This window comes from Podarcis raffonei, chromosome 3 (assembly GCF_027172205.1).
Source record: "Podarcis raffonei isolate rPodRaf1 chromosome 3, rPodRaf1.pri, whole genome shotgun sequence".
NCBI classification, from domain to species: domain Eukaryota; kingdom Metazoa; phylum Chordata; class Lepidosauria; order Squamata; family Lacertidae; genus Podarcis; species Podarcis raffonei.
In genome coordinates, this window is record NC_070604.1 from 12,441,377 (window position 1) to 12,467,023 (window position 25,647).

The 25,647-nt window shown below is 42.1% G+C and overlaps 1 protein-coding gene across 10 annotated transcripts in view; it reads left to right on the forward strand.

Annotated features, from left to right (window-relative positions):
• Window positions 1-25,647, forward strand: part of KIF16B (kinesin family member 16B) — a 114,155-nt gene that overhangs the window by 66,466 nt on the left and 22,042 nt on the right. For 4 of the 10 annotated variants that reach the window (XM_053380581.1, XM_053380582.1, XM_053380584.1 and 1 more), the window contains 5 exons: window positions 986-1,144; window positions 2,153-2,258; window positions 3,872-3,922; window positions 12,119-12,241; window positions 12,631-12,720. In XM_053380581.1, coding sequence (XP_053236556.1) covers window positions 986-1,144; window positions 2,153-2,258; window positions 3,872-3,922; window positions 12,119-12,241; window positions 12,631-12,720 — 529 coding nt within the window. Of the gene's footprint in view, window positions 1-985; window positions 1,145-2,152; window positions 2,259-3,871; window positions 3,923-4,859; window positions 7,201-12,118; window positions 12,242-12,630; window positions 12,721-25,647 lie in introns of those variants that run through there. The other 6 variants (XM_053380580.1, XM_053380578.1, XM_053380585.1 and 3 more) reach the window with 4 other exon arrangements.

A 25,647-nucleotide genomic window follows, 5' to 3' on the forward strand; every position in this document is an offset into this window, starting at 1 on the left:
CTAGTGTTCATTTGTTTAACTAATATATTTAAATCCTAATGAAGTTCCTTGTTGACAAATGACTACTTAGGCACATATATTGACAAAAAGAATGTTACAGTCTAAGGAAATGCCCCTATGGAATAACATCCTGATTTAATTTCTTCTCAAACCATATTGGCTCCATTTTTGTGTCTACCATATTAGACACAAGTATGATTGGAGGCAGTAAGCACTGTTGAAATTGGGTCCACATATGAGCAGTCTATTAGTACTCCCAGTACGTTTCCGAGCACAATTCATAGTGTTGGTGCTGACCTTTAAAGCCCTAAACGGCCTCGGTCCTGTATACCTGAAGGAGCATCTCCACCCCCATCATTCAGCCCGGACACTGAGATCCAGCGCTGAGGGCCTTCTGGCGGTTCCCTCATTGCGAGAAGTAAGGTTACAGGGAACCAGACAGAGGGCCTTCTCGGTAGTGATGCCCGTCCTGTGGAACACCCTCCCTTCAGATGTGAAGTAAAGCTATCCTATCTTTAAAAGACATCTGAAGGCAGCCCTGTTCAGGGAAGTTTTTAATATTTAACACTGTATTGTTTTTAATACTTGATTGGGAGCCACCCAGAGTGGCTGGGGAAACTCAGCCAGATGGGCGGGGTATAAATAAATCATTATTATTATTATTATTATTATTATTATTATTATTAGGGAGACCCTCTTACAATCCAGCTTAGTATGAGTTTTCCATCCTTTCACCCACCACCTTATTGATTGTGCCAGGGACAAGAAATAACACCCCTGTTTTTCCACAGGCTTTTAGTTTCTTACCCCCAGGATAAGAATTACCTACCAGCTGAAAATTGCCTGAATTTATTTTGTCTCTATAGGCTGGAACTGAGGGGTGCGGGATGAAGCTTTTCTTAATGACGTTTACTGCAGCAAAGCTTTAAGAAACCCTGCTGTGTTGATGCATCTTAAATAATATGTGTTGAAATTTTGCCGACAGCTTGGACATGCAAATACAGCAGTTAAAGCAGAAGATCTATGAAGGCGATGGGATTGAAAAAGGGTCCCTAGGAGCTGGAGAAGAGAGATTGTCCCATAGCACTTCCCCTTCTAGTGTTACAAAATCTCAGCCCCACTTTATTCCATTGGTAGATGACAGGTATGTATTCGTGGTTTCACCCCAACCCAACTTCTACATCTAAAAAAACCCAACAACCTATAATGCAATTTTCTTCAGAAGTATTTTTAGATGGATGTCTTTTAATAGCACTGCTAAAAAGAATGCTTTCATTGTAATCAGAGTATAATGGCACAGTTTTTTGCTTTGAGGCGTTTGAAATGTTTTCCAAATAAGACTCTGAACTTTGTTTGATTTTACCTGAGGTAAGCTCATGAGTTTGGTCTCTTAAAAACAGAGCCCAGGGGCTTGCAGCGTTTTATGATTGTAGTTCCACAGCGGCTGGGAAATCTGTTTAATGCCATGTAATCAAGAGAATATAAAATATTACCCAATAGCATACAGAGAGCCAAATCTCCCCACCCCCGCAAGCACCCTTGAGGTGTTTTTTTTTAAAAAACAACATTATCATTGTGTGCACCGTTTTGCTCTTCCTTCTGTTGCTTTTAACCAAGACCGTGCTCTCTCTAGCAACTCTTACGATAATGTTTTCTCTTATTATAAATAAGCAAATTTCACAGTGGGAACTAGAATTATATGCTGAAAGCTGTGGAAGCAATCCTGTTGCTACTGAAGGCAACAGCAAAGCTTTCATAGATTTTTAATGGATAATTACAGCCTATGGCTGCCACTGGATGTTTTAACTTAATGGGGGAATTGGCTGTCACTAATTCTTGTCTTTACTGCAATTAGTAAGTGCAGAAAACTTAAGAGCAAGGCAAGCAATTCCTCCTGCAGTTGAAGTGACTGTACTAATGTACTACTTATTTATTGTGTAGCCTGTCCCTTCCAAAGTCTCGGGACAGGTAACAATATATTAAGACCATAAATCTGTTCATTATTAACACTTCCATCATCCTGCCCTATCTCTAACCATCAAAAGACACTTAATCTTTTTGTTCAAGGTTACCTAGGGGACAGAGCCTTAATGGTCCTTTACATAGTTGAGTAATTCTTCTCTCTTTTATTTGCAATTTTAAAAATATCTAGAATAAATGCCTTTATTGAAGAAGAAGTTCAAAGACGTCTTCAAAACATACACTATACATGTGGAGAAAATAATAATAGCCTCCTGCAGTCTGCAGAACTTTCAAAGGTGAGAAAATATAATTGGTCTGTCCCTAAGCATGAGTTTATGATCACACCGGGGAGGGGGAATGTCTCCACAAAGTTGTATTCCCCTCATATTCGCCAGTGCGTTAATAACTGCCAACTCAGAAAAGAGAGAGAAACCACACACTTTTGGCTTTTGCTTCCCTTTTTCTCGCACAATGGTTCAAGCAGCAATAAAATGGAGTTTGAATTGCTTCTCTGAAGTACATTTGTTTTGTACATGCAATCAGACCCACTTATTCCCCTCGATTTAATCCCTGACAACATGGTTATTGCAGCTGGTGCTAAATAATTTGTAAATGATAAATGATAAAACAAAATGTTGCAGCGTGCCCCTGGTGTACATGTATTTCCTGAACCTGTCGCTGGGAAGTGGAAGAGAGCAACAAGAGAATACAAAACAGCCTTCTACATGAGGCTTGGAAAGGTATAGGTGTTGTTTTCTTGAAAAAAAATAAATTGAGTTTTTCAGATTTTAAAAATTTACAAACAATTATCAGCCAACCAACACAGAAAAAGAATTCCGAAAAATCTCTGGAACTTCCTTCCTCCCCTTTGTGGGTCCTTATATTAACCTTTTCCTCCTGCATCTTGTCTATTAATCCAAATCTGTTGTTGTTGTTGTTGTTGTTGTTGTTGTTGTTGTTGTTGTTGTTGTTGTTGTTTATGTTTAGTCATTTAGTCGGGTCTGACTTTTTGTAACCCCACAGACCAGAGCATGCAAGGCACTCCTGTCTTCCACTGCCTCCCGCAGTTTGGTCAAACTCATGCTGGTAGCTTCGAGAACACTGTCCCACCATCTCGTCCTCTGTCGTCCCCTTCTCCTTGTGCCCTCCATCTTTCCCAACATCAGGGTCTTTTCCAGGGAGTCTTCTCATGAGGTGGCCAAAGTATTGGAGCCTCAGCTTCAGGATCTGTCCTTCCAGTGAGCACTCAGGGCTGATTTCCTCCAGAATGGATAGGTTTGATCTTTTTGCAGCCCATGGGACTCTCAAGAGTCTCCTCCAGCACCATAATTCAAAAGCATCAATTCTTTGGCGATCAGCCTTCTTTATAGTCCTCCAAATCTATTAAATCTCCATTATACCCAAAATTTAACATTAAACTACAAGTGTTACTCCAATCCTCCTAATAATTTTAATTGTTTACAATGGTTTTTAAGGTAAATTATATATTTCCCCCCATTCCTTATTAAAATTTTGGTCTTCCTGATTCTTCTGGTCATTTTTACCAATTCGGCATAGTCCATCAACTTTATCTGCCATTCTTCTCTGGTAGGAACTCTGTCTTCTTTCCATCTCTGGGCTAGTAAGTTATGTTTTTTCAGCCTGCACTGATTGTACCCCATCATGGACCATTACTGGGGTGCTGATGCCAGGGATTGTGTTCTCTTACTACAGTTACAGAGTGGGAGTGAGCTTTATGGGGATAGGCAGACTACCATGGGCTCACTTTGGTACATTTTCCATTTGCCAAATCTGAGTATTTGGACTAAATAGGCTGGCATTGCTAATATCCCAGCTGAGTTGGGCCATTTGTTGTCTTGATTACTTTTGTGCCGCTCTTCTGAACATTTGAACTTTGCCTGATTTCCAGGATAACGAGAAGTTTTATAACGACACTGCTCAACGCAAGTTGAAGTATGAGGTAAGTTATAGCTTGTCATCTTGAAGAAGTGCTCATGTTAAATTACGGCATGCTCTGTAATTAAATTTCTTTAACATTTTGCAGCATAATTATAATTCTGTATTCCTGCAAGATTAATAGCCAATGGAATAAGGCTTAAAATTAAAGCTTCTGCTCTGGTAAAACTTTGGTTGGTCATAGTTTGTTATTATTATATATATATTTTTGACACTGCAACAGTTTAAGCGATCTATAATTTAGAAACAATATTTAGAAACAATATTTATATATTTAGGTGTAAGTAATTGGTTGAATACCCTGATATCCTGCAACTTAGATTCAATCAATCAGTCAATCACCTGCTCTGAATTCCAACCTATGTCAATGGTATGAGAGGGCACGGTCTTCTAGTCAGTTGTGCATGGCCCATATAGTCTGGAAAAATTAAAGTTCACTTTTCCAAATGATCAGTCATAATGCAGAAATACTGCATGCAAACTGTTGCAGGTGCCCAACTTTAGTTTTCACAGTAAGTTTCTTTGCTTCTGGTAATATGCTTTCCTTCCTGTTTTCTGAGCAAAAAGACATGCTTAAATAACAGCTTTTTATCAAAGCTGGTTAGGCGATTTTTATCAAAACAATTGCTTCTTTTGGGGGACTGATAATATAAAGTTCAGTTTTATTTTTCAAATCGGTAGCTTTGCCATTAGGGATGTGGATCGATTCTTCAATATTTACCTCAGTGAAATGGATACTGTTCGAAATGCAAGATTATGCTAAAGGCAAATTATGGGTTGGAATCACAACTGATCCCACTGATTTAACATAGTGTCAATGCTGTTTAATCCAGAGTTGAACAAAACAATAAAATCCTCATCTGAAAATTTACATGAGAATACATTTTCGGTTAAACACAAGAAGTGCCTTTTTGTGTTTGTTTTTTTGACATTTTAAACAGAAAATGCCCCTTTATGGCTTTCTCGCTCTACCTACTAATGACAGCCAATGTTATACAAGTGAAGATACAAGAATAGCAGACATCAGTAAGCAGGACGAAAGCATAGATGCATTCAATCCTCATTGGAGAAGAGTCCCGGAGTTCTGCATGACTCAAAAAACTACAAATAAAAAAAGACAGTTAGGACAAGAATACATCAGCTGGCTGTGCAGTAATGAATGTGACTCGAATCAACCCAAAGTCATAAATAGCAAGAGAACTTGCTCCAAATATTCTGCAGATTTTCATCTTCAGGCTCATGACAGATATGGAATGATTCATTCATCAGAAAGCAAATCTGCATGCTCTCATTTCGACAGCACAGGCTTAGCTGCTACTATTTGGGGACCCAGTAGTTTGGGAGCAGAATCTGATCTTGTTGTTGACTGCCGTATTCCTCCCTCAGAACTTTTAGCCTCTGCCAAACATCAGTCTGGAGCTTGCATTTCTCTCTCTCTCAGAGAACACAGTAACCAGATCCCCCAAATTTGTGCCCAGATTCCAAACCAGCAGTTAGATGAGAGAGCTACGAATGCCAGCCAGAGACCTCTCCCAGAGTCCCATGTGGGAACAAAGCAGCGTTATGGGCTGGGACATCTCTTCAGCAAATTCTCCAGTATTTACAGTGATAACAACTATCAAGTGTTTAAGAGTAGCTGGTTTTCTAAGCAGATCAAAGGTCTGGCCAGTCTGTGTGACAAAAATGAGACGTGTACACAAATGGTGTCATGTGTAAAAGACTTTCCATTTATTAAAAAAATACAGTTAAATCTTCTTTTAGGTGTGAACAAGAATAGCTTCCATGATGCAAGTATCAGTCCAGGAAGTCCTGTGCAAAAAGATGAAGATATGAAGTTCTTACACTCCGGCATTTCAATTGATATGTGTACAGCAGATCATTCTGAGAGATATACTTACTTTCCCAGAAGGGAAAAACTGGAAACTAGCCTTGTGCTTAAGCAAAATTTTGTGTGCTTTTCAGATGGGCTTCTGAAATTGCAGCTGTGCTCTCAGGATGAACTGTTGCAATATGTGAGCTATATCTTGCCAGAAATTTGTGCCAAACCTGATGAGTTAAAAGGAATCTACTGGATTGCTGTAGGAAATTGTAACAGAACTGGACCAGAGCCTGCATGCTTGCTTTTACTTAGTTCAGTCCTGTATGCCATTACTACATCAGCCAATCCACTGGAGAGCAGTCAGGACTCTCTGGAAATTTTTCATGTTTTCCCAATTACTACATTAAGAGAAATCCAAATTGGCTATGCTGGACAGAGCATCAGACTTTTGTGTTCTAATGAAGAAAATATAATGAAAATATTTACCTTTAACAAATATTTCACACAAAGAATATGCCATGACATACTTAGCCTTGTAATATCATCATCTGAGTCTGCTTACTTAAATCACCCACTCCTGAAAGGAGATCTGTTGCACCTTTCGCTTGACTGGGCTTCAGCAATCTCCGATTTGGTTTTTGAAAATGGTTTGCGTCTCTCATGCAGCTTTGAGGCCAATTTAGCTGATCTGGTGTACCTGCTCCATGGAAACATGGGAATCAACAAGCCCCCTTTAGGAGAAATTCAGATACTGCTCTATACAACAGTAAAACTAGAGGGCAAAATCCGATCACTAGTCCTTACAAATACTCATGTAGGTCTTGTAGAGGAAGATAGTATCTTCTGCCCAGTTCCTAGCCCTTTACATTCCCTGGTTGACCAATTGCAATTTGACAAAATTCAGCTGCATTGTTTGAGTGAGCTCAAGTGTATAGTTGTCCTGGAGAAAGAAAATCTAATCGAAATTGAGCTTGTATTTTCTCGTGCAGGTAAGGTTGGCTGTGATTCATCCCACAGTTTGGCTTGCATTTCTCCGAGAGAGGCATTTACCCAACTGAGAACTGTTTCACCCTTTTGTCATGCCCAACCTAGCACTCCACCATATATCTGGAAATTGACTTTCAGTTCAAATGATGATGCCATTAAGCTAATGCTGCATTTGACAGGACAGTAAATCTGGGTGCTTTTTAGATGTTATGTCCAAAAGAATGCAAATCAAATGTGTATTTTCATGTAAATAATCTCTCAGATGAGACACATAAGTCTTAGCAAGCAGGGCTGTGTTAGGGAAATAGTCATGCAAAAATTTCAGCTCAGAGTTGCTTTACACTACATCCAAGATGTATCTGAAATTTAAACCACAGAGCCTAGGACTTGCCAATCAGAAGGTCGGCGGTTCGAATCCCCACGACGGGGTGAGCTCCCGTTGCTCTGTCCCTGCTCCTGCCAACCTAGCAGTTCGGAAGCATGTCAAAGTGCAAGTAGATAAATAGGTACCACTCCGGCGGGAAGATAAACGCCATTTCCGTGTACTGCTCTGGTTCGCCAGAAGCGGCTTAGTCATGCTGGCCACATGACCTGGAAGCTGTCTGCAGACAAACGCCGGCTCCCTCGGCCTGTAGAGCGAGATGAGCGTGCAACCCCAGAGTCAGTCACGACTGAACCTAATGATCAGGGGTCCCTTTACCTTATTGGTGTTAAGCATCAGTTTTAAATATTATTTATGGTAGGAAAGGAAGGCACTAATATCCTCATGCCCTCTTTCGAACAAAAAAATATAGGAACTGAGTTTTGGGTACTTCATGTTCATGCACTTGTATCGGAACACTCATATTTGGGAAGGCATGACTTTACATTGGAGATACAATGACAATCATCCGTAGATGTGGCAACTGATCTCTGTGTGAACAGGGAAGATTTAATACAACACTAGCAGTCAGAAGTCATGTAAAGATTTGCTTCTCTGCCTTAATCCAAAAATGATTTAATGGAAAGCAACAGCTTGTCTGCAGTTTAATGCTGATGCAATGATTTCTCCCTTTTGCTCCTCTTGAATAAAACTTTTGCTGCCTTCACCTTCATTGGTACATGATCTGATTGCTAGGGTGTTTTTATTTCTTGTTTCTGTGGACTTCCTTGAAACTGTCAATACATAGCTCACTTATTAGTGTGTAAATGCTGGGATAGCGTGTATATACTGAGACACAAAAATAAAATGAAAAACCACCCAATTCACTTTTCAAACATTACAACCCCATGTGGAGATGAGTTGCCTTGACAGGGAAAGTAATACGTGAAACTACCATAAGAAACAATTATGATATCTGACCTGAAACCAGCATTTATTTAAGTATCAAAGAGAAAAGGGTTATGAAATTAATCTTCATGCTATGTCCTCAAATGACACCTTTATGCTCATTACTGCTAAATCTTTCAATAGACAGAGTCATAATATCAATAATAGCCTTAAGGAAAAGTAGGCACTGAGCTGGGTTTTCTTCTTTTAAATGGCAAGTTACCATTCTAACACAGCACAAAATTCTTAGGGAAAACTTCATTTTGTAACTTTTTGCTGTTGCATAAATATGTGGAACTATGACAAATGTGGATACCCACACACTTTCTTTCTTGTTTTTTAAAAACAACTACTAGGGACGCGGGTGGTGCTGTGGGTTAAACCACAGAGCCTAGAACTTGCCAATCAGAAGGTCGGCGGTTCGAATCCCCGCGACAGGGTGAGCTCCCGTTGCTCGGTCCCTGCTCCTGCCAACCTAGCAGTTCAAAAGCACATCAGAGTGCAAGTAGATAAATAGGTACTGCTCTGGTGGGAAGGTAAACGGTGTTTCCGTGCGCTGCTCTGGTTTGCCAGAAGCGGCTTAGTCATGCTGGCCACATGACCTGGAAGCTGTACGCCGGCTCCCTCGGCCAATAAAGCGAGATGAGCGCTGCAATCCCAGAGTCGGCCACGACTGGACCTAATGGTCAGGGGTCCCTTTACCTTTACCTTTACTACTACTGCTACTACTACTTCAGTTTGTAATGGAAGTGAGACTGTTCAGTGTCTTACTGGTTTATTTTCCCTTTTATATGCTATTTTCATCCAAATTAGCATACTGCTTTATAAAAGATTGCAGGTGACATCTTCAGGGCATCATGCCATAAAGAATTTGGATTAAACTTGGATTAAAGGGCATGCTTAAAGACATTGTTGGAGAGGGGCCCCTCCCCCAATTTCCCCATGCCATAATTCGCTCCCATTCAGCATGATCCCTGGACCTTCAGTAGAGCATTTTGGAGTTCTTAGAGCCAGTTCCACAGGGAGGAGGGGACAGAAGAGTCAACTTGCATCAGCCCTGTTATGTGCATTTTACTCTGAAACCAGCATCACATCTGCAGGTATATGGCCCAGGAGAGAAATAAAACAAATAGAGGCCAAGGATAGCTAATTTTGGATAGAGTTCTCCTAGACATCTTTGTTTAAGGAAGTCCCCCCCCCAATTCCTTGCAGTTTTGACCCAGATAAGTGTACATATTATTGCAGCCTTACTGTGTAGAATGATAATGTACTTCCTGCCCTTCATCTGAGGCTTGGCTTAACCCCCAACTTCCAAGTTTAGAACAGCCTTTTTGTGTTGGCACCCTGTTGGTGAACACATTCACTTGGTGCTATTTTCTTTCTCTTAGGTACCAATTTAGTCATATTTTTTTTATTTCATCAAGTATTTGATGTTTTACATTATCTTTTTTTTGCGTTGCTTCTGTTTTTAATTTTAATGCAGGTTTTTATTTTATATTGGCTACTTTTTAATTTATGTTTCTGATCTCTCTAATCTTCCTTGTAAACTTTCTGAAGTTCCGAGGCTGTATTTTTAAAACGTGTGCATATGCAGCCTAATTAAATGGTATTCAAAAGATGTCCAAGAGGTGGTTTGGCTTCCTCCTCCAGCACCAGCCTGTCATATCAGCTCCAAAACTGAGGGAGGAGGGAGGCAATATCCCTCCCTCTTACATACATGTTCTGTGAGCTGCCCCAAGATGGTGGTATATAAATTCAAATAATAATACAGTCGTACCTAGGGTTAAGTACTTAATTCGTTCCGGAGGTCCGTACTTAACCTGAAACTGTTCTTAACCTGAAGTACCACTTTAGCTAATGGCAGAGATTGATGTGCATTAGAATGAGTGAAATAAGTATTTGATCCCCTATCAACTAGCCAGATGTCAGACTACCTGGTATCTTCACTGTATGTAACGAGCTGAGATTAGAAGCACCTGCTGTAAGGGAGAGGTTTTACCTGTAATCCCAGTTCGTTACAGTACCTGTACAAAAGACATCTGTCGACAGAAGCAATCAATCCAGCAGATTCCAAAGTAGCCACCGTGACCAAGACCAGGGGATCAAATACTTTCCCCCCCCCTCACTGTATGTATTTATGTGTATGGAACCCGCCCATAAAAGGGTGTTTATTTCCCGAGCTTTTTCCTCCCAAAATGAGGGTGTTTCTGTTCCTGAATGATAAAAACCTCAATTGCTACAATGATCCATCAAGACACTTGACAATTTTCAAGTAGTCTGTGGTCAGGCAACGACTGGCAACCACTTCCTTAGTCTTTGTGCTACCTTCTTCCCTTGCATGCAGAGAACGGGCAAAGATGGTTTGTCCTTGCCTGCAAGCCAGGGCCACAAGCCAGGTATGCAAGCAAGCACAAACCATCGTTGGTTGTTTGGATGGATTTGCAAACTATTAGCCGACACAGACTGGGAATAGAGACTTCTAATCTCTGCATATGAGGGGAAGTAGGAGCTCATAAGTTGGGGGCTATGCGTGGCTCAAGCAGGGCTCATCATGTTTGATTTAGCAGAAGAGTTGCCTGAATAAGTGATAAAATCCATGTTTTCCACTCGTCCCAGAGTCTAGCTGGCTGATAGTTCTGCCCTCCCTGGTACACTCCTGCCTTATATGAGGCCGTTCATAGACTGGCTCACACACATAGTTTGTTTTAAGGTGTGATTTAATGTGACTTTCCACCTTGGCCATAGTCTGCACTATTTCTCTGACCCTCTCACGGCACAGGTCTCTGCTGTTTTTTATCCCTCCCAGAACACCATTAAAGAGAGTGTGGTGCATCTCCCTCCAGTGTTACTCTATATAGGTTTCCTCCCGCTGCTAGTTATTTATCACTGTTTCCTTAAAAACAAACAACCTTACCGATATAATCTTGCACGGCTGCCATACATTCTGAGTCCATGCAGCTTTGATTTATTTTTAGAAACCCATCCTCAAGACACTACTTCTACAGAACTATCTAACCAATTCTTTTGTTGTTTGCTATGTTAACATTTCTGTGTGCTGTTATTTTGTCAAGCTTTGCTAAGCCTATGCTTGTAAGATTTTAAGGACTCCTCAAGAGTGAGATCCGTTCTATACAGAGATGTTCTATAGGTGGTGTTAAGTAAAACCACTGAATTTATTGTGCTTACCTTGTCTAGGGCAGCTACCCAAGTGCTATCTGGAGATAGTGAGAACTTTCAAAACCCACATGGTTTTATGATGAGAAGCACTAAAATTTGCAGTGTCAGTAAGCATAGGCCTTGATTTCATTGCTTAAACTACATCAGTTGACAAAGCTATTGATGCCTGTATGATTTTTTTAAAAATAGTTTTTTATAATAATAGGAAGTCTCTTTTCGTAATCTTGTACAGGTTGCTACTTGCACCATATGCTGAAATATTTTAATAAATATGTTAGTAAAATCATAGAAAAGCCAGCTGAATTTTAAGGAATAGCAAGTTGCCAGCTTTCTTTAAGCTTTCCTTGTTGCAACAAAGGTTACTTTATTTCTGATCCGAAAGGCTTGTGACTACAGATTGCATTCTGAGTTTTCCTTCTGTAAATGGAAAGGATCCACTTTGTGGAAGAGGCTGCAATCCAGTGGATTCCTCCTTCCCTTTCAGGACCCTGCAACATCTCCCACATTGTTCCAGAGGTTCTCAGAACCTCTGAAGGAGATTTTCAGGAGAAAGAGGAATTGTCAGAATTTGTTTCCCTCCTCCTTCCAACAGACAGGCTTTTAGATGCGTTTCTTACGTGATCATAAATGTGGTTATAAAGTTTTATTATCTGTTTTTCATTGTGCTTAAGGTTGCAAAAAGAGTAAGTAACACTTGCAGAGATTGTTTCCATTTTCCTCTCTGCCCCTGAAAGAACAATCGCAAGAGGATTACCACTTGCTTCTCATAAACCCTCCATTTAATAATAATAACAATCTTACTTTATTTTACTTTTCTGTCAGAAAATGTATTTCTGGCCTTACAGACTGTTGTTCATGAAGTGATGCAGGTTTTAATTTGTTCTTCCTGTTTGATATTCATTTGATAGCGAATGATCTGTCGCTCTGTTAAAACAAACCCAGATGACCTAAAGAATCCAGTTAAAATTAGTATTCCACGCTATGTCCTTTGTGGACAAGGGATGGATGAGCACTGTGAATATGAAATAAAGGTAAGAAGTTTAACTTCTTTTTAAAATGAAAGGTGTGTGTGTTAGAGTGGGAGGAGTGAGAACTACAGGGATTCACGAAGAATCTAAGCTGGATGAATTTATTATAGGAAACTTAAAACCACGGGCACTCTCTATGGATTTTACTATTATAAAATCAGCTCTGCGTTCTGTTGTCAGTTTGCCCACTGAGTCAATTGTGCGGATGTGGTTCTCTTGCAAATCCTGTATCAATGAATGCATTTATTCCCCATGTACAAGATGAGCCAGTCCCGATAATAATAGTTTGATGGGAGAAAATTGTCCATTGCAGGGAGCCATAGTATCTGTGTTCCTATATATGCTTCATTCATCTTAATTTTGCTATTTTCTTTTTCACCGCTGCATAACAGATATCAGTCCTAGATGAGACGTGGACAGTATTCAGGCGATACAGTCGGTTTAGGGAAATGCATCAAACATTAAAATTAAAATACCCAGAGGTAAGTTTCTAATTAAATTATATCTACATTTGCATTCATCTTGCCTTTTCTGCTGCAGGAACGCACAATTTATTGTATTTCCACTACAAATGATCCTTTCAGGATCTCTCTACTACCGTGATTCAGTCTTTTACTTATGTGTTGTTACTTTTCCTTCTTTTGTCAGAGAAAGCACTGGAAGGATTTTTGTGCTATCATTTACAAGGCTGTGTGTGTGTGTGTGTGTGTGTGTGTGTGTGTGTTTCACTATGAAGCCCACCAAAATTACAGAAGGATTTTGTTGTTTCTTATAATATCACTGAAACAAAAGTTCAAAATAGATATTTGGGGTGTTGGTTCCTTCCAAAATTTTTGAGTGTAGAGGAATTCATGAACATACTGAATCTTTCTCTGCATTACCTTTTTACCGTTTTTCTTGTATTTTCCCAGCATTCTGTTGTAGTTTTTAATTGTGAAAAATTCTATGTAATTTTCTGGAAACATGCATTTAATATATAAATACGAAGATTTGCAACATAAAATAAGGATTTAGAAACATCCTCGGTTAAAAAGGAAAAAAAGTGCAGAAGAAAAACCAAGCAGTGGATCATAAAGTGCCTGTAATCCTCTTTATTCCACAGCTTCTGTTGGTTTCCTAGTAGCTGAGGGAAAACTTGGGGAGATCAGTGCAGGTCATACAATATGATAGTAGCTTTCCCCAGTCAGTGTGAGAATCTTAAAGGGGAAAGGATGGCTGCCTCCAGATGATCATTGTAGAGCTCAAGAGTGAAAAAGGCCACAATGATGCAGTTACGTCCTCTTTTTCAGGACAGGTGTATTATCCATTAAGAACAATAGTTGCTTGGAGGTAATCTTTCTTTGGACATTTTATTCATAACTCTAGTGAAGTGAACTTCAGAGTATTAGAGGATTACTGCATGATGCTGTATTCAACTGTCTGCCTCTTCTAGTATTGGTTTATAAATCAGTTGTGCACATTCACCACGGAAGTTCACAAATGTCTTCTGCTCTGGATGATCTAAAGTTATAACAGAAAGCACATTCTCTCTTCACTACAAAATGACACACACACCCCGCCAACAGTGTTTTAATACTGTAATTGACTGAGGTGTCTTTTTGAGTATTTGTAGTTAAATTAGTTAACAGAAGCAGATCTTAAAGGGAAATGTGCTAATTTAACAGTACAGTGGTACCTCAGTTGTCAAACGTAATCCATTCCGGAAGACTGTTCGACTTCGAAAATGTTCAAAAACTGAGGCATAAAGGGTGGTCGGCAAAGTCAATGGAAATAAAAGAAAAACACGCAGCAGATGCTGTTCGACTTCTGAAGCGTGTTCGAAAATGGAAGCAAGTACTTCCAGGTTTTCGGCATTCGAAAACCGAAACGTTCGGCTTCTGAGATGCTTAAAAACTGAAGTGCCACTGTACTTAAATTCAGTTTCTATATATGCTTCATTGTAGAAGCTCCCGTGTTTCTGTTGTTGTGTTCCTGGGCACTGACAATTTTCGGAATCCCTGGTTTATGGTATAGAAGTACCTAGTAGTTTAAAAATGCATACAATAAGCCTGCAACGTATGAGCATTTACCGTATTTTTCGCACCATAGGACGCACTTTTTCCCTCCTAAAAAGCAAGGGAAAATGTGTGTGCGTCCTATGGAGCGAATGCAGGCTTTCGCTGAAGCCTGGAGAGCGAGAGGGGTCGGTGCGCACCGACCCCTCTCGCTCTCCAGGCTTCAGGAAGCTATCCGCTAGCCGTGGGAGACCCAGCTCTCCCACGGCTAGCGGAGTGCTGCATTAATCCTGAAGCTTGGGGCGTGCGGAGCTCAGCGCGCCCCAAGCTTCTGGGTGCCGGCAAGGTCTCCGCTAGCTGTCTAGCGGAGACCTTGCCGGCACCCAGAAGCTTGGGGCGTGCTGAGCTCCGCACGCCCCAAGCTTCGGGATTAGCGCAGCGCTCTGCTAGCCATGGGAGAGCCGCGCGGCTCTCCCACAGCTAGCGGAGACCTTGCCGGCACCCAGAAGCTTGGGGCGCGCTTAGCTCCGCACGCCCCAAGCTTCGGGATTAGCGCAGCGCTCCGCTAGCGTGTCTAGGCTGCGGATAGTAGCCTGCTTCCCGGAGCGTTGGGCGCCCTGAAAGCAGAGCGCCCGGCGCTTCGGGAACTCATCCGCAGCCTAGGCAGCCCTGCGGGAGGTCCCGCAGGGCTGTCTAGGCTGCGGATAGCAGCCTGCTTCCCGGAGCGTCGGGCGCCCTGAAAGCAGAGCGCCCGGCGCTTCGGGAACACGTCCGCAGCATGGGGAGCCTTGCAGGAGTTCCCCGCAGGGCTCCCCACGCTGCGGATAGCAGCCTGCCGCCCGGCGCGAGTAGCGCCCTAAAGCAGAGCGCCCCTCGCGCCGGGCAGACATCCGCAGCGTGCGGAGCCCTGCAGGAGTTCCCCACAGGGCTCCCCACGCTGCGGATAGCAGCCTGCTGCCTGGCGGGTGGGGCGCCCTGAATCAGAGCGCCCCTCGCGCCGGGCAGACATCTGCAGCGTGGGGAGCCCTGCAGGAGTTCCCCGCAGGGCTCCCCACGCTGCGGATAGCAGCCTGCTGCCTGGCGGGTGGGGCCCGCTGAAGCAGAGCACCCCGCGCGCCAGGCAGACATCAGCCAGCCCCACAAGCTCGGGGGACAGCAGGGAGGCGCAGCGCCACCATCCCGCTGTTCCTCGACCTGGTTCGGTTTCCCTGACCTGCTTTTGGGGGGGAAATAAAGGGAATTTTTTTCCCTTTATTTCCCCCCCAAAAAACTAGGTGCATCCTATGGGACGGAGCGTCCTATGGTGCGAAAAATACGGTAACTTGTGTGCATTCAGCTTTACACGCTTGGCAAAAAAAGAAAAAAGAAATGGAAAAGTGGGGAAGGTGTCCAGGAAAAAAGACTTTGGCATTCCCACCTGTCACTGAACCCAGTGTGCTTTGACTATATGAATTTTGGCTTTAGGCACGTTCCCCAGATCGTAGCCCCAACATAAGTTGCAGGCTTATTGTATTTGCATATAAAGGTAAAGGTAAAGGTACCCCTGCCCTTACGGACCAGTCTTGCCAGACTCTAGGGTTGTGCGCCCATCTCACTCTATAGGCCGGGGGGCCAGCGCTGTCCGCAGACACTTCCGGGTCAAGTGGCCAGCGTGACAAGCTGCATCTGGCGAGCCAGCGCAGCACACGGAACGCCGTTTACCTTCCCGCTAGTAAGCGGTCCCTATTTATCTACTTGTACCCGGGGGTGCTTTTGAACTGCTAGGTTGGCAGGCGCTGGGACCGAGCAATATATGTGTAAATAAATATAATGCAGTTTAGATGTCTCTGTGAAATGGTATGCTTCTGTATGTGCCCTTACTTTTTGATCCAACCCCATGATTACAGAGGTTTTGGGTGAGCTTTAAAATAGCACTCTTGCTATTTAAGTAGAAGAATGGTTAAGGTAAAGGTAAAGGTACCCTTGCCCGTACGGGCCAGTCTTGCCAGACTCTGGGGTTGTGCGCCCATCTCACTCAAGAGGCCGGGGGCCAGCGCTGTCCGGAGACACTTCCGGGTCACGTGGCCAGCGTGACATTGCTGCTCTGGCGAGCCAGAGCCGCACACGGAAACGCCGTTTACCTTCCCGCTAGAAAGCGGTCCCTATTTATCTACTTGCACCTGGGGGTGCTTTCGAACTGCTAGGTTGGCAGGCGCTGGGACCGAGCAACGGGAGCGCACCCCGCCGCGGGGATTTGAACCGCCGACCTTTCGATCTGCAAGCCCTAGGCGCTGAGGTTTTTACCATAAATTCAAATATCTAATGTCAAAAGGGGCGGGGGCAGAATCCCAAATCCTGTGTGCTCATTATTTTAGCAGGGCTCTCTTTCACAATCTTCTAACTCCAGATTTATATTTATTGTACATAGAGAAATGCATGCTTGCTTAATTTATGCAATGTCCTGTAGAGGTGAACTTTATAGCTCATTAGCTGTTCAGTTCTGGGCTACTGCCTCTGTATTCTTAATCTGAAGATGCATTTCATGTTTCCGCCACCACTTTTCCAAAAGAAGTGTATTGAAATATTGATTTATCATGGGAGGTAAAATTCCAACAGTTTATTAAAAGAGAAATGCTGTCATCTTACAGTTTTGAAATTTTGCAGCATATTATTTTGTCGAGTCAGATAAACAAGTTGTTGTTGATGACCACATGAATGCATCCAGTCAAAATGTTGGACGTGCTCACTTCGAGACTAATATGTTGGTGGTGTCAAACACTAAACATTGGGTATTAATTATGCATTTGGTATTAAATCATGCCTAAATGTCTGCTGGCATTTAGAGACTCATTATTTCCTGACCTTGTAGCATGTTAGATTAAAATGGCGCTTCACAACACGGTCCTAATTCTATAAAGAAGCAATGTGCATGTTGACTGCATAGAATCAACACTTGAGGAAAAGTGGGCTGCAAATAGAAATGGATAAAATGGAGGATGTGGGGGGGGGAGGAAATTAAGCTTTTTGTTGACCCTAAGGATACACACTGAGTCATTCTGTTGTGGTTTGTTATTTATATTTCCATACAGTAGCAAAGAGCTTATAAATATAATTCGGTTAATGAATTCCACCAATTAATAGCTGAGTACGCTCGGTTATTTTATTCTATTTATTTACAGGGCTGTACATAGTGTATATTTACCAAGCCTCCTCCTCTTCCTTAAGAAACCCTCACTGGATCTAGAAAATCGAAGCCATTACTGATTGGTCACCAACTCCCTCCTTCTGGAGCAAGGTCCTTGAATGAGTGGTCCAGAAATCCAGGCTGAAACAAATTTTCTAGATCCATTTCAAGCTGGGTTCAGGTCCGGCTTGGGTATGGAAACTGCCTTAGTTGCTCTGTAAGAAGTTCTCTGTCAGGAGAGAATCTGGAGAAGCATGTCCCTTTTAGCCCTGATCTCTCAGTGGCTTTCAATACCACGACTGTGGCATTTTTCTGGAGAGTCAGGTGGGTGGCAGAGTCAGCCCAGCCATTGCGTAGGGTGAAGCCACCATCTTGGGGCAGAGAAGTGGTACCAATTTCCAACAAGATCTTGGCAAGATCATGCGAGATCTTGCAGAGCATGAGAGATCTTGCCTGAAATCAGCACCAATACCCATGCGGCGAGGCAGGAAGTCACTTTCCATTTCTCCACAAGTGGCAAAACAGGATGGGGGCACCTGGGGAGTGGCATCACTCGGTCGTGTTTCCAGGTCTCCTTGGATATTGTTTTCATGAGGTGGTGCTTGGGGACTGATGTTTGGCCCCATGGAGCCTTCAGTTCAATTTTATCTCTCATGCTGCTTAACATCTATGTCAGGGAAGTGACTAATAAATTAAATAGTAATAATAATAACAATAAAATTCCAGCTGGTACAGATTTATTTCTTGCCTTTGCTGCTTGTCTCTCAGTTCCTGATGTTGAAGATCTCCTTCTTGACAATATTTCCCTGGTTTTGGGGTGTATTGCCAATATTGGTGATTTGAGCTCTAAAAAGAGCAAAGAGATACTCATGGCGGAAGACCTTAGGCTTATCTGAAATTGGCTTGTTATATTTTTGGTTAATCAGCTCTTTGTGCAATTTGTATAAACACAGTATAGATTTTTAAACTTAGATACCATTAAAAATGCTTTGGAGTAAAGCAGAAATTGCACTCCCCTCCCTTTTCCCTTTCTGAAGATCTGCTGCTACTACTCATACCAGATTTAACTTAAAGGGAGGTTGTTTGTTTGTCTGCAGGTATATTTCTATGTGACAGCTGTTCTTTTAGACCCTGGGGCCTGCTATTAATTCTGAGAAGTCAGAAACACATCCATCTCATCAACCCTAAGAATTATTGCTATCCTTTGATGAGTTTTCATTATTAGCATTTCTCAGAGGCAATGGTGGCTGAAATTTACAGCACTGTTTGGTCTCATAAGACAAGAAGGTTTCATAAATGCTGCCAGATGTTACCCAGCTGAGCTTCTGTGCAGTGAGAAAATCGTCTTTAGAGGGGACTGTAAAATCATCTTTGGAGGGGCCTGCTAATGTGGTTATGGAGATTTTTGTTTCACATAGAAGCCAGAATGCAAGACCCTGTCAATTTCAGGACTGTGACTGGAATACATAATGATCACACCAGTCAGAACCTAGTCAATACATTCTTATCAGTTTAGTGGGGGAAGCCGACTAAAAAGCAAAGGATTGTGCGAGCATAGCCTTACAATAATTTATAATTCTTGCCTGTTCTCCTTTGATAATCACATTTATAAAATCATAGAATACCGTAGAGTTGGAAGGGAACACGAGGATCATTTAGTCCAACCCCCCTGAATATTTTGCCCAATGTGGGGCTCAAACCCACAACTCCGAGATTAGGAGTCTCATGCTTTACAAACTGAGCCGCAAGCAAATGTTTTAAGGTATGAGGAGTGCCAGTATTGTTGTTGTTTAGTCATTTAGTCGGGTCCGACTCTTCGTGACCCCATGGACCAGAGCACGCCAGGCACTTCTGTCTTCCACTGCCTCCCGCAGCTTGGTCAAACTCACGCTGGTAGCTTCGAGAACACTATCCAACCATCTCGTCCTCTATCGTCCCCTATTGGTCCCTGCTTAAAATTGTTTTGCTTTTAAAACACTCCTTGGAGCATTAAAGGGGGGGCGGGAATGCTACTACAACTGTGTTCAAGGTGTTAGGTCACAAAAGAACTATTCCAGGCTTTATGAAGATTATTTATTTATTTTCTTACTTCTGCATTTGTTTGCATCTTTATTGGTACTTAAAAACCAATAGCGTAAAATAATTGCAGCATTTCCATTGTAAATGGAAAATATAACCTGCGCTGTTGCATGTAAATGCTCAACTGTCCTCTTCAGTTGGCATCCCTGAAAACTGTTTGTGTAGTGCAGTTGATTAGTGCAATTTGAACTAAATAGAGTTCAGCATAAATTAGGTTAAGTGTAAAAATTTGGGAAGGTTTCAGCCCCCCCCCCAAAATTCTCTATTATTTTGCTCAGATAAATAGTACAATCCAGATAAAATTAAGCATTCCCTTGCTGCAGGGATGGGAGGAATTTGACCCACATTAGAGCGTGGCAGGAGGGAGGTATAACTCCTAAACTCCAGAGAAGCTATTTGCTGATCTGCTGTTCCAGTTCTGATTGGAGTGCCGGCAACAGCTTTTGCAAAAAAGAAAAAACGACAGTATTATTTGTTTTGTTTGTTTGTTTATTGAATTTATATACCGCCCTATACCTGAAGGTCTCAGGGCGGTTCACAGAACAAAATCAGAATATAAAACCATAATATATATAATCAAAATAAAAACAACTTCAAAAAACTGCCACATTTTAAAAGGGCATCGGATGTCAGTCAAATTGAGAGAAGAGGCACATAAACAAATAATAATATTGCACTTGAAGTAAAACAAAAAACAAAAAAACCCAGCAGGAAGTTGAGCAGTAGCCTGTTGTACACATGCTTTTAAAAAAGTGTATGTGTAATGTACTGTGTTCTCTGGCCCTCAGTGAACAGCTGGAAGTTACGTTGAAAAAACAAAGCAAAACAGATGATCGTCATTATAGATATATTAGATATATATTCAGATTGTAGTAGTTACCATATTTTTCGCTCTGTAAGACGCACTTTCCCCTGCTAAAAAGTAAGGGGAAATGTGTGTGCGTCTTATGGAGCGAATGCAGACGGGAGGCTCTGTCAGCGCTCCCTTTAAAGTGCCGTGTGGAGCACGTGTGCGGCTCTTGGAGGCTTTTCCCGAGGAGGGAGAAGGGCTGCGCACCGATCCCGCTTGCTCTCCTGGCTTCAGGGATAGCCCCGCAAAGCCTCCTGAGCGAAGATGGAGGAGCGCTCCCTCTTAGCTCAGGATGCTTTGCGTTCCTTTCTTATTTCTTGTTTTCCTCCCCTAAAAACTAGGTGCATCCAATTGTCTGGTGCGTCTAATAGAGCGAAAAATACGGTAGTTCATTACTATGCTGGATGAGTATTTGGAAAGAGAAATTTATCATTATCTAGGAAAGATTCTAAAAAAATTGGCCACATATAGAAAAGCTATGTTCAGTTCTAGAGAACAGAGGAACCAGATGTTGGGAAGAGTCAAAGTAGTACACAGTATATAGCTGAGCTATGGAATCTTGTTGCCACAAGATGTGTTGATGGCCACCAACTTGGACAGCTTTTAAAAGATTAAAAGGAAAGGCCGCCAATGTCTACAAGTCATGGTGGCCAGATTACCTCCAACATTGAAAGCAGTGTACCTAAATACCTTCTGCTGGAGTTCATGAGTAGGAGAGGGCATTTGTGCCCATGTTCTGCTTCTGGACTTCCCTACAGGTATCATCTGGTTGGCATCTGTGAGAAGAAGATGCTGACTATAAAGACTATGGGTTAGATCCAGGAAAGCTTTTACGGATCCCTGGCTTGCACTCTTTGGATCCGTGGGACTCTTACATAAATTTGAATATACCTAATATATATGTATTAGCATAGCATATTTTGAAATCCAGTGGATATAGCTGAGCATATCCTGAAGCAAAGTAAAAAGAGTGGGTGGCGCTGTGGTCTAAACCACTGAGCCTCTTGGACTTGCTGATTGGAAGGTCAGCGGTTCGAATCCGCACAGTAGGGTGAGCTCCCGTTGCTCTGTCCCAGCTCCTGCCAACCTTGCAGTTTGAAAGCACGCCAGTGCAAGTAGATACTGTATTTTTCTGTGTATAAGGCGATCCTTTTTGCTATTAAAAAATAGGCAAAAATTGGGTGTCGTCTTATACACGGACAGTAAATGCAGAGGGGGGGACATCTGATTAATGGCAGCAGCAAGCAGGAGATTGGCAGCGGCGATTGGGCAGGTGATTGGTGGCTGCGGCAAGGCCTGTTGGCGATGGGCTGTGGCTGTGGCAATTGGGCAGGCGATTGGCAGCTGTTGCAAGTGGGTGGGTGGACTGTTGGTGGCGGCGAGCTGGAAGACAATTGGCGGGTGCAGCAAGGTGTGCAGTTGAAAGTTGCGGGCAGGCGGGTGAGCAATTGGTAGAAGTGACCTCCCCCACCCCCCCAAAAAAGCTAAACAATTTAATTTCTTAATTTGGGGTTTAAAAAAATAGGGGTCGTCTTATACATGGCGGCGACTTACACATGGAAAAATATAGTAAATAGGTACCGCTGCGGCGGGAAGGTAAACGGTGTTTCCGTGCGCTCTGTTTTCCATCACGGTGTTCAAGTTGCACCAGAAGCGGTTTAGTCATGCTGGCCACATGACCCGGAAAGCTGTTTGTGGTCAAACGCCGGCTCCCTTGGCCTGAAAGCGAGATGAGCGCTGCAACCCTATAGTCGCCTTTGACTGGACTTAACTGTCCAGGGGTCCTTTACCTTTACCTTTACCTTTACCTTTACCTTTACCTTTACTTTATCATGAAGCAAAAAGTAAAAAGGGCTGGGGCAGTGAACACACAAGGATAAAACTAGTATGACTGTATGACTTGAGGGAATAAACTTGGTTCTATGGTAAATTTATTTCTGTAAATAGCCTGTGGCTTTACTAGTTCTGATTTTTTTTGTAAGCAATTTAAAATCCAGTTAAGGCTCCATAGTGTTTATAGCACTATAAAAGGTTTGCATGAACTTCTAAATTGCACTCCACTCACTTTTTATTAGAATTCTGCGTATGAACACTACCCTAGACTACTTATAATGAACACAACGGTGAAGTCGTTTATCAAATGATGTTACCTATCATCCATGATACTACCAGTGTTTACTGCTATATCCAGCTAGGCCCCCCAAAAATTGCTTTTGGGAATGAAAGATGTCCCTAATCTGGATAAAAATTTTCTGCAGAATTTAATTTGTTTCCTTAATAACATCGGGCAGACCGATGTTAAAATAATAATGCAATAAACCATGGTGTCTAGATCTCCTCTACAAGTCTATGTGGAAGTGGGTGGGATTCTGCTCATTTTTTTCTGGCTACGGAAATCAAGCCATGCTGTCATTTTTAGTTTAATTAATGTCTACTTAGCCTATGATGAAAATATTGTACCATAATTTATAGACCAGGTATTAAGCATGATGCCATCAGGAAATGGAATTTAACAGAACAATTCCCAATATAAAAAAGAGCACCCCTACTTTTGGGGGTTTGCAAGAAGAAAGAGATCAGTTTCCATTCGGTAGGTCATAGCCAGTCATGCACTTACTTCCGTAAATTGCAGATGTGACAATAGGAAGCCCTGCATCCCATCACTGTGACCTGCCAAGACAGTACAAGCGGTTCAGGGACCTAGGCCATAAGATTTGGTGTTCTTCAAACAGAACCAAGGACGGCAAACGAACGAAAGAAACCCTTTATTTGATTGAACTGTTGTGTTTCAGAAATATGACCTGACCTGAAATAGGTGATACTCTTCTCCCTTGAAAAAAGTTTGAAAAAGGTTTTACTTCGCCTTAATTGGCTTTTTTAATCAAATGTTTGTTCAAATTATATTTCCCCTTCTGACCTGTTTTAGAGCTGCTTGCTGTAAGAAGCTGTAAGCTATAAGGCAGTTTTGCCTTTCTTACCATGCCTCTTGAAAGCGCTGTAGAAATGTAGGCAAAAGCTGTTTTATCCTCAAATAAGTTACTGGAGAAATCTTCCAAGGCAAGAAAGATAAGAGTTGTCAAATTTCCAAATATATAGTGCTACTTCCAACTTAAGAACTTTTTTTTTTTTTGTCCAGTTCCTTTACTCGAGGAGTTTCAGGACTTCTCTAGAAGCTGAGGCTTGAGTTACTTGTTTAAACTTCAAAAACTTTAAACTAGGACACTTTCCCCCCCTTTTCATTATAAGCTCAAAAGTAAGTGAAGCAGCCCCTGACTATCTACAGAAAGAGACCACTTCTGATTTTTCTCGAATCAGACATAGAAAACCAGGACAAAGGATCAGAAGTCAGACATAGCCCTTGAAAAACTGAGAAAATCTAGGCCTGAAAATGTTAAATACTTTAATGCTTAAAGTGACATTATTTTAATATTTCTCCCTATAGATTTGAAAGGCTAATGCACAAAAATAAAGTAATAATGAAACATTAAAAATTATTTCTGCTCATACTCTGCTTCTCTTTTCTTTAAAAGTTCCCCCTCTCACCCCCCCCAATCTGTATTGGGGGCACTAAAACAGACTTTCTTTTACTTTGAAAATGAAAAAAACTGGCACTGCTTTTTTATTATTTCATTTATTTATAGTTGCATTTATATCCCACCTTTCTTCCATCATCATACCTGAGGGGGATAGATAGATAGATAGATAGATAGATAGATAGATAGATAGATAGATAGATAGATGATAAATAGATAGATGATAGATAGATAGATAGATAGATAGATAGATAGACAGATGATAGATAGATGTGTGTGTGTGTCTTATAATACATGTGTTCTGTGTGATGAACTGGAGACATCAGCTGCTCCACATTGTGCCCCTGCCTCCTGAATACAATCTGTGGTACGTCTATCTATGCTGACTGCCAAGGCACTTCCGGTTCAAGATGCTGACTTTTAAAGCCCTTCAAAGCATAGAATCAACACATCGTAGAAACCACCTCTGCCTATTTTGGCTGCTATCATAATTACATTCCTCAAATGGAGCCCTGCTTCACCTTTCATCAGTGCAAGGAGAAGCAAAGCCTTTATCATAATTGCCAGAGGCTGTGAACAATCTTCCTGCGGAGTTCTAAAACCGAACTTGGTAGCTGCCTCTGGAGAAAGGCTGCAAGGAACACCTATTTCAGCTAACTGCTGTGGCTCTGGGTGGCACGAACAAAGCCTGAGTTAGTAAAAACTGCTTTGGGGTGGGGGTTTTTTGTTGCATTCCCCCTGCTATCTTAAATACCGTTTTGCTTGCTTGCTTGCTTGCTTGGAAGCTGTTTTGAGGCTATGACAAAGTGGCTTAGAATTCTAGGCAGTTCTAAAAAATTGTCTCCAAAGAATGGAAGAAGGATTGTTAGGCATATCGGGTCGGATTCAACTAACTGGTCCCGCTATACTAGATATATACTTATATGCTAGATTATAACCTATGGTTATATAACCTATGGTTATAATCTAGGTTTAGGTTATAACCATAGGTTGTAATCTAGTATACACATGACCTCTTAGTTCTTTTGTAAAACATTTGTAGTGCAATAATATGCCAGACATACCTGGTTCAGTGGGACTTACACTTAAGTAAATGAATTCAGCAGTAAGGCCTTAAAATGCAAAAAGCAATGAGGAGAAGGAATTCAACGTTACAAATGTTTCATCATCCTAAACCCAATGGAGCGACCTCGCTTCCCCTCCCCCTGTGTGCTGTTTTGGGGGGTCTACCACACATACCCGAGCCAATGAGGGTCATGGGGGGAGAAGTAATGTTGCGCTTGTGTAAACCCTTGCATGGGCTTCTGCTAGCGGGACCAGTTAGTTGAATCCGACCCGATATGCCTAACAATCCTTCTTCCATTCTTTGGAGACAATTTTTTAGAACTGCCTAGAATTCTAAGCCACTTTGTCATAGCCTCAAAACAGCTTCCAAGCAAGCAGTCGAAAGTGGCGGGCAGGCGGATGAGCGATTGGCGGAAGTGACCTCCCCCACCCCCTCCAAAAAAGCTAAACAATTTAATTTCTTAATTTTGGGTTTAAAAAAATAGGGGTCGTCTTATACATGGCGGCGTCTTACACACAGAAAAATACAGTAAGTAGGTACCGCTGCGGCGGGAAGGTAAACAGCGTTTCCATGCGCTCTGTTTTCCATCACGGTGTTCCGTTGCGCCAGAAGCGATTTAGTCATGCTGGTCACATGACCTGGAAAGCTGTCTGTGGACAAACACCAGCTCCCTTGGCCTGAAAGCGAGATGAGTGCTGCAACCCCTTTGGCACAAGACTCTGTG